Source organism: Camarhynchus parvulus, chromosome 6, assembly GCF_901933205.1.
Source record: "Camarhynchus parvulus chromosome 6, STF_HiC, whole genome shotgun sequence".
NCBI classification, from domain to species: domain Eukaryota; kingdom Metazoa; phylum Chordata; class Aves; order Passeriformes; family Thraupidae; genus Camarhynchus; species Camarhynchus parvulus.
In genome coordinates this window covers 32,108,098-32,120,711 of record NC_044576.1, presented here as the reverse complement: position 1 = coordinate 32,120,711, position 12,614 = coordinate 32,108,098, and the positions used below count along the sequence as shown (strand labels likewise).

The window sequence follows — 12,614 nt, the reverse complement described above, 5'->3', positions numbered from 1 at the left end:
ACAAGCTCAACAGGAACACAGGTTAAGCCATCCCAAAAGTTACAAGTGCCTGCAGGGAGAACACCAGCAAAACATGCAAAGATTGGAGCTGTGGAAGGGGAAGAATATCATCACAGCTGGGAGATGCCAGAGCACCAGGAGCTGCAGCTCTCAAATGGAAAGTTACTGGGCAAAGAAATTGGAAATGAACAGTTGCTGCTGAAGGTTTGTGGCTGACAGAGCCATGCTGCTGTTGTCCCACTCAGGGAAAGCAGACAGGAAGGCTCTCCTGGGATAATCATCTTTTTCTCCAGGGAGAACTCCAGAGATGTCAAAGTAGCTGTCAAAACAAGCAGCTTCAAGGTGACAAACACTAAATAAAACCTTTTAAAAAGGTATTAGGGAAGTTACTGAATAAAAGGGAGGAAAGGGAAAAGCAGAAAATAGTCTCCACACACACAAACCAACCTGGGTAATGGAGAAAATGCAACTGGGGGGTATTTGCCATAAGCCATGCAGCAGAACTTTGGAAGAATCCAGAATTACTAAATTTTAATATATTAAAAACAAAGGAAATACAGGGATTTTCACTGAGGAAGTCATAAATAAAACCAGAAAAAAAATCTTGACCAGCTGTAAAGGAGGTAGCAATGAAAAGCTAAGTTCTGTGATAGGAAAGCGTGTGCTGCTGCGAGCAATATATGAGGAAAATAACATTGAGAAACCCAATTTTTTGTATATATTTTCATGGCTGAAAGTGCAGAACTTGCTGACAAGCTGCAAGGGAGTGTGTGCAGACTAATCTCAGTGTCTGTAAACTTTCAGGTGTGTGATTGAGGAGCCACTGACATACACTGACTGCAGTGCGAGCACGAAGCCGGGGGTTGCAGCTCTTTAATCTACAAGTACAGGAGGTTTGGATTACTCTGATTCTGGAAAAGACACTTCACTGGCTCCCAAAGGGCCTGTGAAGCATGTGAACCTGAACAGACCATTGTACAGCACATCAGAACAAAACCATAATGATCAAGGAAGCCAAGTGATCTAAAGTACCAGGACTGTCCTGTCGGAGCAGTGAGGAATTCATCAGTGCATGCGTGTGAGAACAGCTGAACTGAGCACGGGGACTCCACTGCTCAGGGAGGGCTGGGGGACAGGGACACAATGCAGGCTGCCCATGGACACCAGGAGAGCTGGGCCACTTTGGCTCAAGGTAGACTTTCACACTGGTAATTCTCCCCTTGGGACAAGCTTTGCTTCCCCAAACAAACAGCACTGCCAAAAGAACATGGGTGGGAAGTGAAAACTCCACTTGAGCAGCCCATGGAATCGGGGGCTTTTCCTTCTGTCCACAGGGCAGCTGCTCAGGGGTGGGCTGGGATCTGAAGTTACAGGTCTGGCCTCTGAGAGCTCCTCAAGCTGGCTGAGTTAGGACCCCCATGGTCACAGGACGACACATAAACCGCTCCAGCACAGGCTGCACGCCAGCTCAGGGCACAGAAATCCTCATCCCAGCTTACCCTGCATTCAGCTCCCCTGACAGAAAAGCTTTACATCCTCAGCTAGACAAGGTATAAAAGGATTTCACTGCAAGGTAAGGATAAAGCACAAATCCCAATTTAGAAAGGGAACCTGAAGCAGGATGGTGTGCTCATGAAGAACCCCTGTAGTATCTGGGGTTGGGTGGTGAATTTGGATCACTCACACGTGGCAGAGCAGCATTCATCCTTCACCTGGAAATCTGGGCATGCACCAAGCAGAGGAAATCTAATGGCCAAAAAAGGTGAAGACATAATAAACCTCAGTGGAATCTAGGATGGGAGAATTGCAAAATTAATACAGTACTTCATTATTTCTTTACTTTCGGTGTCGTCACCAAGTTTCTGTAGGAGTTGTGCACGTTTCAACACCATCTAAGCAGCATTTGGAAGAAAAAGCAGCAACTTCCTCAGGGTTTCCATAGCTCTGAACTACATAAAAATAGGTGCTATGGGGCTTCTTTCCAAATTCTAATTAAAACAATTTCATCTACTGCAAAATTTCTTATTCAACCACCACACCATCAAAAGTGCTTTTCAAGACAACCTGAATTGCACTGTATATGTAAAAACTGGCATTAACCTTTAGTGTTTCAGTGAGATTTTTAGATAAACTTTATCCATTACAGGTTACATGGCTAAAGTTATCAAATATAATAAAATTTCTACTGGAGAATATACTCTGAACTTACAGTCTTAGGAACTTACATAAGTTTAAGTATGGCCACATCAATCAACATGCAAGAAATTCCCAGGTTTACATACTGAGAAATACATAACAGTGCTTTTAAACAACTTGAGCATAGATTCTTTCTTTTTAATTAGAACTGCCAAGTGAATTCTCACTAGATTTAGTGACTGAGGAGTAACCTTTAAAAAGGTGTTTTTTCATTTGCAGCAAAGTTTGAGTGATCAAAGAATAAATGATAAAAATGATATAATTTGTAACACAGCAAGACTGAGTTCTGACAAGATTAAATTCTCAATTGTGTTCAAGTTCTCAGATTTCACACAATTTTGTTTAGTGTATGCTCATAGGAATAAAATCTTTTAGGTCACTTCTCTGAATAAATATCCTTATGTATACTGAAAGGAATCTATTAACTATTAGAAGAAAAAATAAAAGGCAAAAAAACCCCAAAAAAGCTTTTTCAGGAAACAAATCATATTACTCAATGTAAATTTAGCTTCTCTTCCAGTTTGTTCCGTAGAGTTTAGGCTTTATTATGTGGGCACAGCAACAACTAAAATATTAGTAAAATAACGAACGCGTTTTTGCTTATGACTTGCTGTGGATATCTGTGCAAACAAAAAAAACCTCTCACAATCTGACCTGGGCACTAGTGAGATTTCACAGGGAAAGGCCTTTCAGGGAAATGTGTCAGAGTATCTAAAAGGTGATGGAGAAGACCAGGTTCTACTGTAAAAGAATCTCAGAGGGAGGAGATATCCATCCAGCTCACATGTGCTTTCAGAAGTGCCCTTAGTTGAAAAATTTCTCTGCAATAATTAAGATGCTGGTATACGTTTCCTATTACACAACCTCTTACACAACCACATGCGGTACATTTATAGACAGATTTACAGTCAGAAAGAAAAATGGGGTCGGTTTGGTTTGGTTGTTTTTTTTTTTCCATCTTGATAATAAAATTAGCTGTTTTTTGTTTCTTTTTCGTGTTTTTATACAAACTGTAGTCCAGCCCACTCGGCTCTCTCCGGGCAGCAGGATGAGCGTTCCATCCTCTCCCCGTGCTGTCGGAGAATCCTTCCCAGCATGTATCCCCTAGACCTGGGTCGCTCCACACCCAACTGCTACAGCACAACGCTCACTCGGGGGCACACACTCTGCGCTGCTCATTTGCACTTTATTCCCCCTCACTCATCGTCGTCATCCTCGTCCTCCTCGCCGTCGGACAGGGACGTGCAGGGCCGGATCTGGCGGTAGCGGTCCAGCCACTTCTCCACCATCTGGGTGACCAGCGGGTGGTTGCGCCGGCGGGAGCTCTTCTGCATGGCCACCAGGACCCCTCCCTCGGTCACGCAGCAGTCCAGCCACTCCCGCAGCAGCTTCTCCTGCTGCTCCTCGTTGCCTATCTTTGGGGCACACAAAACACCAGCAGTGAGAATTCCCAAACGCCCAGCGCCGGCCCGGCTCCAAGCGCGCCCCACTGGCTTCTCCTAATCTTGTCTACGATTCTCCTAATCTCGTCCCTGTTCTAGGTAGCCACCCCAAAGCATCACACCCACAAAAGGAAAACTGATGCCCACTGCATTTTTAACCAAAGGCTCTGAAGTACTCTCCAGCTCTTCTCCTCCATTTTTCTTTCTTTCTCTCTCCATTTTTCACGTCTATTTCCAGTACGGCCTTCAGTTATTTTTAAGCAGCTATTTATCTACAGTAGGCACCATATATAAGGAGGGAAGTCCTAACAGAGCTTTCTGGCTTTACAAACACATTTTTGTAAGTTCTCAACATGAAATATTTTCTCTTGTAAAATATAACAAATATGATAGCTTGCTGAAGAAACATCCCTTCCTAGAGTTGAAGCTTGTATTTTTCTCCTTTTATTTACAGAATGCCCATTTTCTGCAATTACTTCAGTTTTCCAGCCCTCCCTTCACCCATGCACACCCTTTAGGGACATGGTTTCATATCTTTATCATAGTTATTAAAGCAAAAATAAGTTGAGTTTCATTGGAAGAGAAGGTGGAAAATGCTGCAACTATGGGCCAATATTTGTGCTTCATCTTTTAGGAAAAAAAAAACAAACCAACAAAAGGCAGACTTCAGTCTTGCCTTAGTGACAAAACCCTTATTTTTGTGTCCTTTTCTAGGTATTCAGATATTCAGTGCTCTCAGGCACAGGGTGGGATTGTTGGGGTGTCCTGTGCAGGGCCAGTTGGACTGAATGATCCTTGTGGATCCCCTGCAGCAAAGGACATTCCGTGATTCTGTGATTCTGTTTCTGTGATTTACATGGACAATGAAGTTACATTCTATTTATGGAACTCTAAATAAGCATCAAATTTGTGGGAAAATACCTTTCAGCATCACCTGGAATGATGGGGAAGGGAACAGCATTAATTAGCCAGAACAGCACACTCCCTGTAATTCTTTGGACACCAAAAACTCAGGAGGCTACAGAGATTGCTGAGCTTCAGTGAGCAGCTGTGACAAAGTCCCCAGCACACACCAGGTGTTTCTTTCTTACCTCTTGAGCAGAAAGGAAGTGAATGTGCAATAATTTCCTCTCGCTGTCCACCAAGGGTAGAAAAGTAACAGTAACATCATCGTCAGTGTTCAAATTAGCACCAGCGCCTCGATTGCCATAGCCGTCATTCTCCATGGCAACCAGGGCGGAGAAATGGCCCCTCGTGTAGCCCAGAGCTATGGGACTTTTCCAACAAAAACTCTGTTCCCATAACAAAGGCAAATACACACCTGTGGGCAAGGAAAGCACACGGTAAGGCTCAGAACTGCTGCTCAACAAGGAGGGATTTTGATACAAACCTTGTGATTTGGGCCAAAGAGAAGCACATCACATTTAAAACATGCATGGTTGGTCTGCACTGACACAGGCCACACTTTGCAGAAGAGCTAACTGTTGTTAATTAACACAAATCAATCTTTGCAATACAAGTTTAAACATAGGAGATTACAATCACAACCACTACATTACCACAGCCCTAAAATTTATGGTCTATAGTGCAGTGATGAACAAAAAACAAGATTAGAAAAGCTGTCTTTTATGTTTGATAATTCTTCTTAAAACTGAGAGGAAAAAAAAAAGATTCTGCATGACAGAAATAAAGGTTACAGTCAGATGTCTATTTTTACCAGAGCAAAAATTCCACCATCTGCTCACAAAACTTATCATTAAAAGAACTCACTGCACAAAATGTTACTCAGCACTGATGTAACCCATCCCAGAGAATGGGACTGCTCATATACAGTACTCACAGATTAAATTAACACACATCAATTATTCATATCAATTAAAAAAAAAAAAAAGGAAAAGGCACCAAAAAGCTGATACTACTTTGCTCAGCTACAACCAACACCTGATGTCACAGATTCTGAGAAGAACTGCACTTCTTCTCATCACCATTTTTAGCAATAAAGACAGCAATTTGCTCGAGGTCTCAAAATAAACCTGGAACTCCTTTCTTCCAGGAACATAAATAATTCTTGGTGTGTACTGCTGCAAGACAACTTAAGCAAAAGCACAGCTCACCTTGTGACAGGTTAAAAATAGCCCCACATAAACTCAAGTGCACATGTAGCATAGCAACCCCTCCTAGTACAGCTGCTGCTGCAAACAGCTCCTCGACAGCCATGGAGAGGGAAGGGCAACGCTAAAATGGGAATCTGAGGCAGGGGTGGCTTTGGAGGTTCTGCTTAAGTGTTGAGCTCATCTTTTTGTACTGCAGTAAAAATTAGGGGGGGGGCTACCAGTATGTAACTGTGCCTTTTTTCCTCCCTCCCTTGTTTTTGAATTAGCAATCAAGAGCTACCTAAAAGTCTTGCCATTTGTTTAAAATTAAGAGTTGCACAAGTTTTTACAACATCTCAATTTAAAGACAGATCATTTCAACACCTTCTTAGCCCTCCCTCTCTCTTGTGCCCATTATTAAGTCTCACTCTAAAGCAATGTTAAACACAAAAGGCAAAGAACACAGGATAAGCATTCACCAGAAAGTTTCAGACCTCTGCTTTAAGGGAAAGAACCAAACATCCAGTCAAAATTCAAATTTACACTGAAGATGACATCCAGTCAAACGTAAGGAAGACAGTCCCTGAATTCCTGAGAGCACAGCTTTGTGACCTTTCAGGACTGAAACTCATCTGTCTGCCTCCATCTCTACACTGAAATTCAGCAAGTGTTTGGAAATCTTCTTTCACCATTGTTTTATCCTGGTGAAAATTCCACACTGATCATTTCCCCAAGACTGTGCTGCACTTTCTATTCCTCCTCAACACTGTGATGAGCTCCACAAGAAAAGAATTTCAAGCATTGCCAGGGAGAATATCTAGTGCTCTTAAGAGTTATAAAAGTCACTCTGATATAAAGCCAGAAGGTCATGTAACAACAGTTGACATGAACACAAGCCACAGAAAATACAGAGTATGGCTGACACCTATCCTGAAGCCACCCAGACAGGATTTAATTTCTCCAGCCTGACCTGATGATCACTTCAAGTCAGTCATTGTTTTTCCAGTTCAATTTTAAAAGCTGTATATTTGTGCCACTAAATACATGTGGCTAGACCAGAAGGGTCATAGCTAGGGCTTGAGAAAACAGATCTTCCACCACTGAAGCTTCAGGATTTAAAGAATTAACAGTCAGCTGGAATCTGGGGAACAAGGAGGCTGGCAATTATGGGATTCACAGCAGCTATAGCAAGGATGACAAGCTAGAACAAGGAATCCCTGGGGAAAAAAAAATCCTGTCAGGGAGAGTATTTTAGGGGTGGTTAAGAGGGTGCTACAAACTGAACCATGATGTTAAACAAGCATTAAAAAAATTCAATTCCCCACTTCTATTACAGAGTGGTTTGGGACAGGACCTTAAAGCCCATCCAGTTCCACCCTCTGCCCAATCTTCCCAGGTGGTTCCAAGCCCTGTCCAACGTGGCCTTGGACACTTCCAGGGACTTTTCTGGTGGATGTGATGTTAAACAGAGGCAGGGACACCCCAGCACTCCCCAGAGCTCCAGGTGCTGAGCAGAACCCACACACAGGCCCAGAGCAGGAGACTCCTCCTGGCAGCCCACCCCACTCCCAGGCCACCAGCTGGGTTTCAGCTCTGCCAATGGCACTGGATGAGCACACATTGACCACAAAAATGTGGCTGGCCAGGGAGAGGAGCAATTCCAGCTACTGTGACACAGGACTCCAAGTTCACCTGTTCCCAGGGCTGTTTCCATGGATGGATGGATGGGGCTTGTGGCAAGCAAATCTCAAGTTGTAACTATTTGGCTGCCTCAGTTCCTGGAAACCTGTGTGCAGTGCAGTAAAAGGGTGTTCCAGGCACCCTTCTGGTTCACAGAGCAAGAAAATTTCAGCACATTTAGGCCATGCAACACTTGTCTGTCTCGATGTCCAATCTAGGAAATAAAACCTTTGCAAACCACTAAGCCTTGGAGTTAAAAGCAACACAAAGCTGGAGTGACAGATTTAAGTGACATAAGTAACTGTCCCAGCCTTTCATAAACAAAATAAAAGTTAACATCTAAATACAATGACTACTAAACTTTTAGACTCTTCAAAAAAATAATCAGTTTCCCTACATGAAGTTTTGTTTCTGCCCCAAACTCAGAAGCTAAGACTCTAAATAGTTATAAACTGACATTAACTGCACAGCTTAATGTTTTCTACAGATCATGGCCTTGCCTCCTTCCAAAGTCACCACATTTTTTTCTTTCAAAACACAAAGATGTTTTGGGAAGTCCTCAGCTAAGCTATAAATAAAGAGTGGGTCATCATCAAGCAGATGTACTTGAGGCCAGGAATATGAACTGTGGGCAAAACAAATGTCCCAACTCCCTGGAACACACACAGCTCCTTCCCCAGGTTCTGTTTACAGCTCACTTTGTGCAGATGCTCCCAATCCCCTCTCATGTTTTATTATTTGAATAATAAAGTATTAGCATGTCACGGAGGGGAAAGTTGCCCAAACACAGATTTGGCTTGCAAAGCAGAAAATGCATCTTTAGAAATCTACAGATGTTAAATCTAAGCAAAACTAGACTGAATCATCTTCATATTTATCTTAAGGACAGTCAGGCTGTCCTGAAGACAAGGAGGAAAAAAAGTCAGAAACAACCTGATCAAGCTATGCAAAATTATAGTATTCATGAGAAATAAGTCAGTATTCACACTTGCTGTAAAGTGTGAATCACTGAAACACAGATAAATTTTTTAAATTCCCATTTAAAGTATCATGGAATTCACTTTTACAGGCACCATGCTCACTATAAAATGAAAAACTTCAAGTTTGGAGAGGATTATTTTGTTCTTTCTAATAGAAAATGAAAATTTACCTACAACAGTATTCCATCCTTTTCCAGACAGCCACTTCATGTCACTAGTGATTTCCAGCCCAACCTTGTAGAAAAGTGAGTTTAAAAAAATGAAAGGCTTACCTTGGAAGCGGGTATATCCTAATGTTTCTCCCCGAAAACTCTTGTAATATTTTACTCCATAAACTATAATTGGTCTTCTAAGAATATGTGCAAGTACAAAAATGTGTGTCTGCTCCAAACTCGCTCCAGGCTGAACCAAACACAAAGAAAGACAGAACTTACCATCCTCTACTTTGAAATTTGAAAACAGTCTTCAAATTGAGAGAGAAAATGCTTTTAAGAGTGATAAAGCTTTGACAGGAAAAACAAAAGACTGGAAAATTATTGGAATTAAGGAAACACATTTCAGCTTGTCAGCTGTCAGTAATAATTCTCTGTCCTATTGCCCAGATTCAATGTAATGGATTTCATTCCCCACTTAGAAGTGAAACTCTGCATAATGCTAGGTCTAAAAATAATTCCTTCATCTGTGGGCACTTTAAGGCAAATACCTTTTGATGACAGGAAAAGGGCACATACAAAACAAATCTTGAAAAATAGCACCAAAATCATGTTTATACTTTAAAAAAGGAGCTAAAAATACTCCCATAGCTGGAAGCTTATAGGAATGTAAATCTCATTTTGGAGGGGAGTTATAAAATCTCAGCTTACTGGAGTTTGAGCAGTGTAAGCTGACAGATTTGGAGGTGTGTTTGGGAGGTTAAAGTGCTGCAGGACCTGGATATTGAACATTTGATTGTCTATGAGCTTGTTCTACAGACTACACTCTAATACCACAATTCTTTTTTTGTGTTGCACTGCTTAGTAGGAAGCTCAAAAATTATAATTTCAAATGAACCTTTCCATATCAGCAGAAGAACTTACCCAGTAAGATTTTAAGATCATTGGCTTAAGAGGTATATTCTTCCTTCATACAGAAATATTCCTTATTCCCAAAAAATTCTTCTAGTTCTGAAACTTCTTTCCAGATATTTAAGTATCTTTTCCAAAAGCCCTCTGACAAAGGAGTTTTCTTACCTGGCTTGCAAGAGAGAGAATGAATGCCCAATCTTCCTGCCACTGTTCCTCTCGCAAGGAGAAATGTAAACCGAAGCTTTGGGAATACCACGATTCCCACTCTTTCCAGCGTGTGTAGAACCTGAAATGTTAGACAGAGAGAGACAGAAAGTGGTAAAGGCAAAAATATTTACTCAACCACCATAATCCTGACAGCAGTATTTAATCTTCATCCCAAGAAGGGGGAAGAAAGAGAGCAAGTCGCAGGAAAACTGGATTTTGTTTTTTATCGTCAAGATACTCCATTTATCAAACATCACTGAAGAACCACATGAAAAAAAAAAGCAATGCCTACAGCAAACATGATCCAAGTTCCTACCAGGCTCCTGCCCAGTCTTGCAATAGGTTTTGGGTTTTTTTTTAAGACTTACTTAGGCTTATTTAAGTGTTGATATACAGGGAGCATAAGTAAGACATTCTATTTCATACAGGAGGAGTTCTCATTCTTCTCACACAAAAAAATAGGTATTTTCTACTTTTAACCACATCATGAGTCAATTAACATCAAAGTGCTCACATATCAATTTCCAACAGCCCGTGGTTAAGAGGCAGAATCTGTTTTATACCAGATTTTGGAGCAAAGGGGTGGCAATTCCACATTATATGGAGTAGTAAAGCAGTGTGGATAAGAAACAAATATGCAAAGTGGGATTTAGTTTAGTCATGATATTTTATTTAACCATTTACCAAGAAAAATGACACATTAAAAGGAAGGTGTTGCTTTTTAAAATTTTTAACTCTGTCCAATCACCACACTATGGAAAAGCCATAACTTCATATTAGGAACAGGATTTAGGGAACAGTGCTAAGCCAATTTTTAAACAATGGCCTTTACTGTGAAGACAAAGAAACCATTCTGAAATTTCAGCTTATTAAAAATGTCACTGAAATGAACTCATTTAATTAAAATCTGAGAATATCAGCAGGCAGTGTGTGTGTGGATAAGATCTTTCCTATGCTTTCAGTGAATGTGGAATCACCCTAAAATCTTGGTGTGTAGGACAGCAGCCACCAGCCAGGCTGGGTTTCCTGAGTCCAACTAAAACCTTTGCATGGCTTAAAATTTCTATTATGAAGATATTTGGATAGGTCTGAGCTAATTGACAGTAATATCTACAGGGAGTCTTCTGGATCTATATTCCAGTTGTTATCCAAACACACCAACACTTCCACCTTTGAACCTGATAAAACATTTTGCCTGTTTTCTCTCATAAATTTCTAATAGTACTTTGTATTAAATTAATTCATTCCCAGGTCTCCTGAAAGAAATTTAATCCGATTCTGGGGGAAAGAGAAGAAAAAACAAAGCAAAACAACAACAAAAATTCCCACACCACCAGAATGAGAGAGAGAGCGCCCAGAAAATTCAAGGGGAAAAAGTAAAAAAGGAAAACGCCAAACTACTCCATAAAGCTGGATTGTGAAAGTGTTCTCCTAAAGAAGTTTCTTCCCTGAGGTAGTCAGACAAGATTTTGATCTCATTTAAAGCAAACTTTTCAGGTTAACACAAGAGAACTGAGTGCATCCATTAAAGAGTAAAATTCTGAAAGTCAGCTTAGGGCATGTGCCTATTCTCTAGCAAAAGCTAATGGTGGAGTACAATGAGGGGCACTTCAAAACACACTTTTGTGTAAACTAAAAAAGTGCAGTTATTGAAAGGTGAGTGGAAAAGACTCCACAGGCCAGAGCCTCTGGGAACTTCGCTAGGGAGCTTTTTCTGAGTACCAGACACAAGACTGTCTCTGGTAAATAGATTTTTCTTTGTTCAGCATCTAAACAAACACAACAAAACGAGGTCAAATGAGTTACATGAGTGTTTTCTGTCTGACTATAAAAATACCCATTTTTAAGTGTCTTTGTGGAGGCTTTGAAGAATAATTCCACTAGATAAAAGTTTAAGCAGGGATTGCATTTAAGAGCCTGTTCCAGTGACGACATCACTTCCTATCAGCCACATGTCCTAATCCACAAAATTAAATGTATCTTCTCAAATGGAATCTATACAGCACTTATAGGATGTACAGAATGATCAATTTACAACAAAATCTGGCTCAAAGACTTGTTCTAAAGACTTGTTCCTAACAAGAACATGACTTGTTCCTTGAAGACTTGTTCTTTCTAGTCTGAAGACTTGTTCCCTTGAAAGAGTACATCAATCAGTTAAAAATTATGGTTCTAATAAGGATAAAGATTACACAAATTCAGAGTAAAATGAAAATTCTGTCTAGACATAAACTAAAAAGCTTAAAAGATTGAGTAGTCTCTAAGTGAGAGTTATGTTAAGATAGAGCAGTAAGTCAACCACAATTAACACCAGCATTTTGGGAGATTTGGTCCAAAGCTCAGTACTTTGCAGCATGTTTTTGGATACCATGTTTAGTTCTGTTATCATAAAGAACAAAACCTGATCACTGGATATCTTAAATTTCTGTTCTGGCCTCATGGGAGCTGCCTGTGATGCCAGGGACATTCCTGCATGGTTGAGATGGACACTCCATGCTGAACAGCTCCAAAGCAGTGACAGATCCTCTCAGACACTGATTCCTGGGAGAATTGCTTCTGAAGCACAACTTTCTGGAGTTCAGCTCTGGATGCTAAGCTGGGGAGTTCTCCCCCAACAGCACAAAATTTACTTAAGAGGTATCCCTAAATTAATCTTTGTTGTTGACCTTCTGTACAGCAAGAGGACAGGGACAGGCTCTTTCTGCACTATGTGCTGACAGTGTTTCTCCTGTCCTTGACTACAAGAACATCAAAGAAATGATCATCTGTGACTGGGATTATCAGTCTTTATCAGCTCATCCCTTAGTCCAGGACACCCTGGAGAGCTGCTGGACACCACTGGGGGAACAACTAAGATTGTCCCTCTAGCAGAAGGAAACAACCACAGTATCCAACTAAAGAAGGTCAGTGCAAAACAAGAAGAGTTGTTTTACAGAATGATAAATCAATTTT

The 12,614-nt window shown here is 40.9% G+C and overlaps 1 protein-coding gene across 2 annotated transcripts in view; it reads right to left on the bottom strand.

The window, feature by feature from the left end:
* Positions 1 to 3,191: 3,191 nt before the first annotated feature.
* Positions 3,192 to 12,614, bottom strand: part of ZRANB1 (zinc finger RANBP2-type containing 1) — a 40,560-nt gene continuing 31,137 nt past the window's right edge. For both annotated transcript variants that reach the window (XM_030951583.1, XM_030951584.1), the window contains exons 8-11: positions 9,621 to 9,741; positions 8,664 to 8,793; positions 4,730 to 4,959; positions 3,192 to 3,611 (exon numbers count right to left, since the gene is read on the bottom strand). In XM_030951583.1, the coding sequence (XP_030807443.1) occupies positions 3,393 to 3,611; positions 4,730 to 4,959; positions 8,664 to 8,793; positions 9,621 to 9,741 (700 nt within the window). In that variant the 3' untranslated portion in view covers positions 3,192 to 3,392. The remainder of the gene's footprint in view (positions 3,612 to 4,729; positions 4,960 to 8,663; positions 8,794 to 9,620; positions 9,742 to 12,614) is intronic.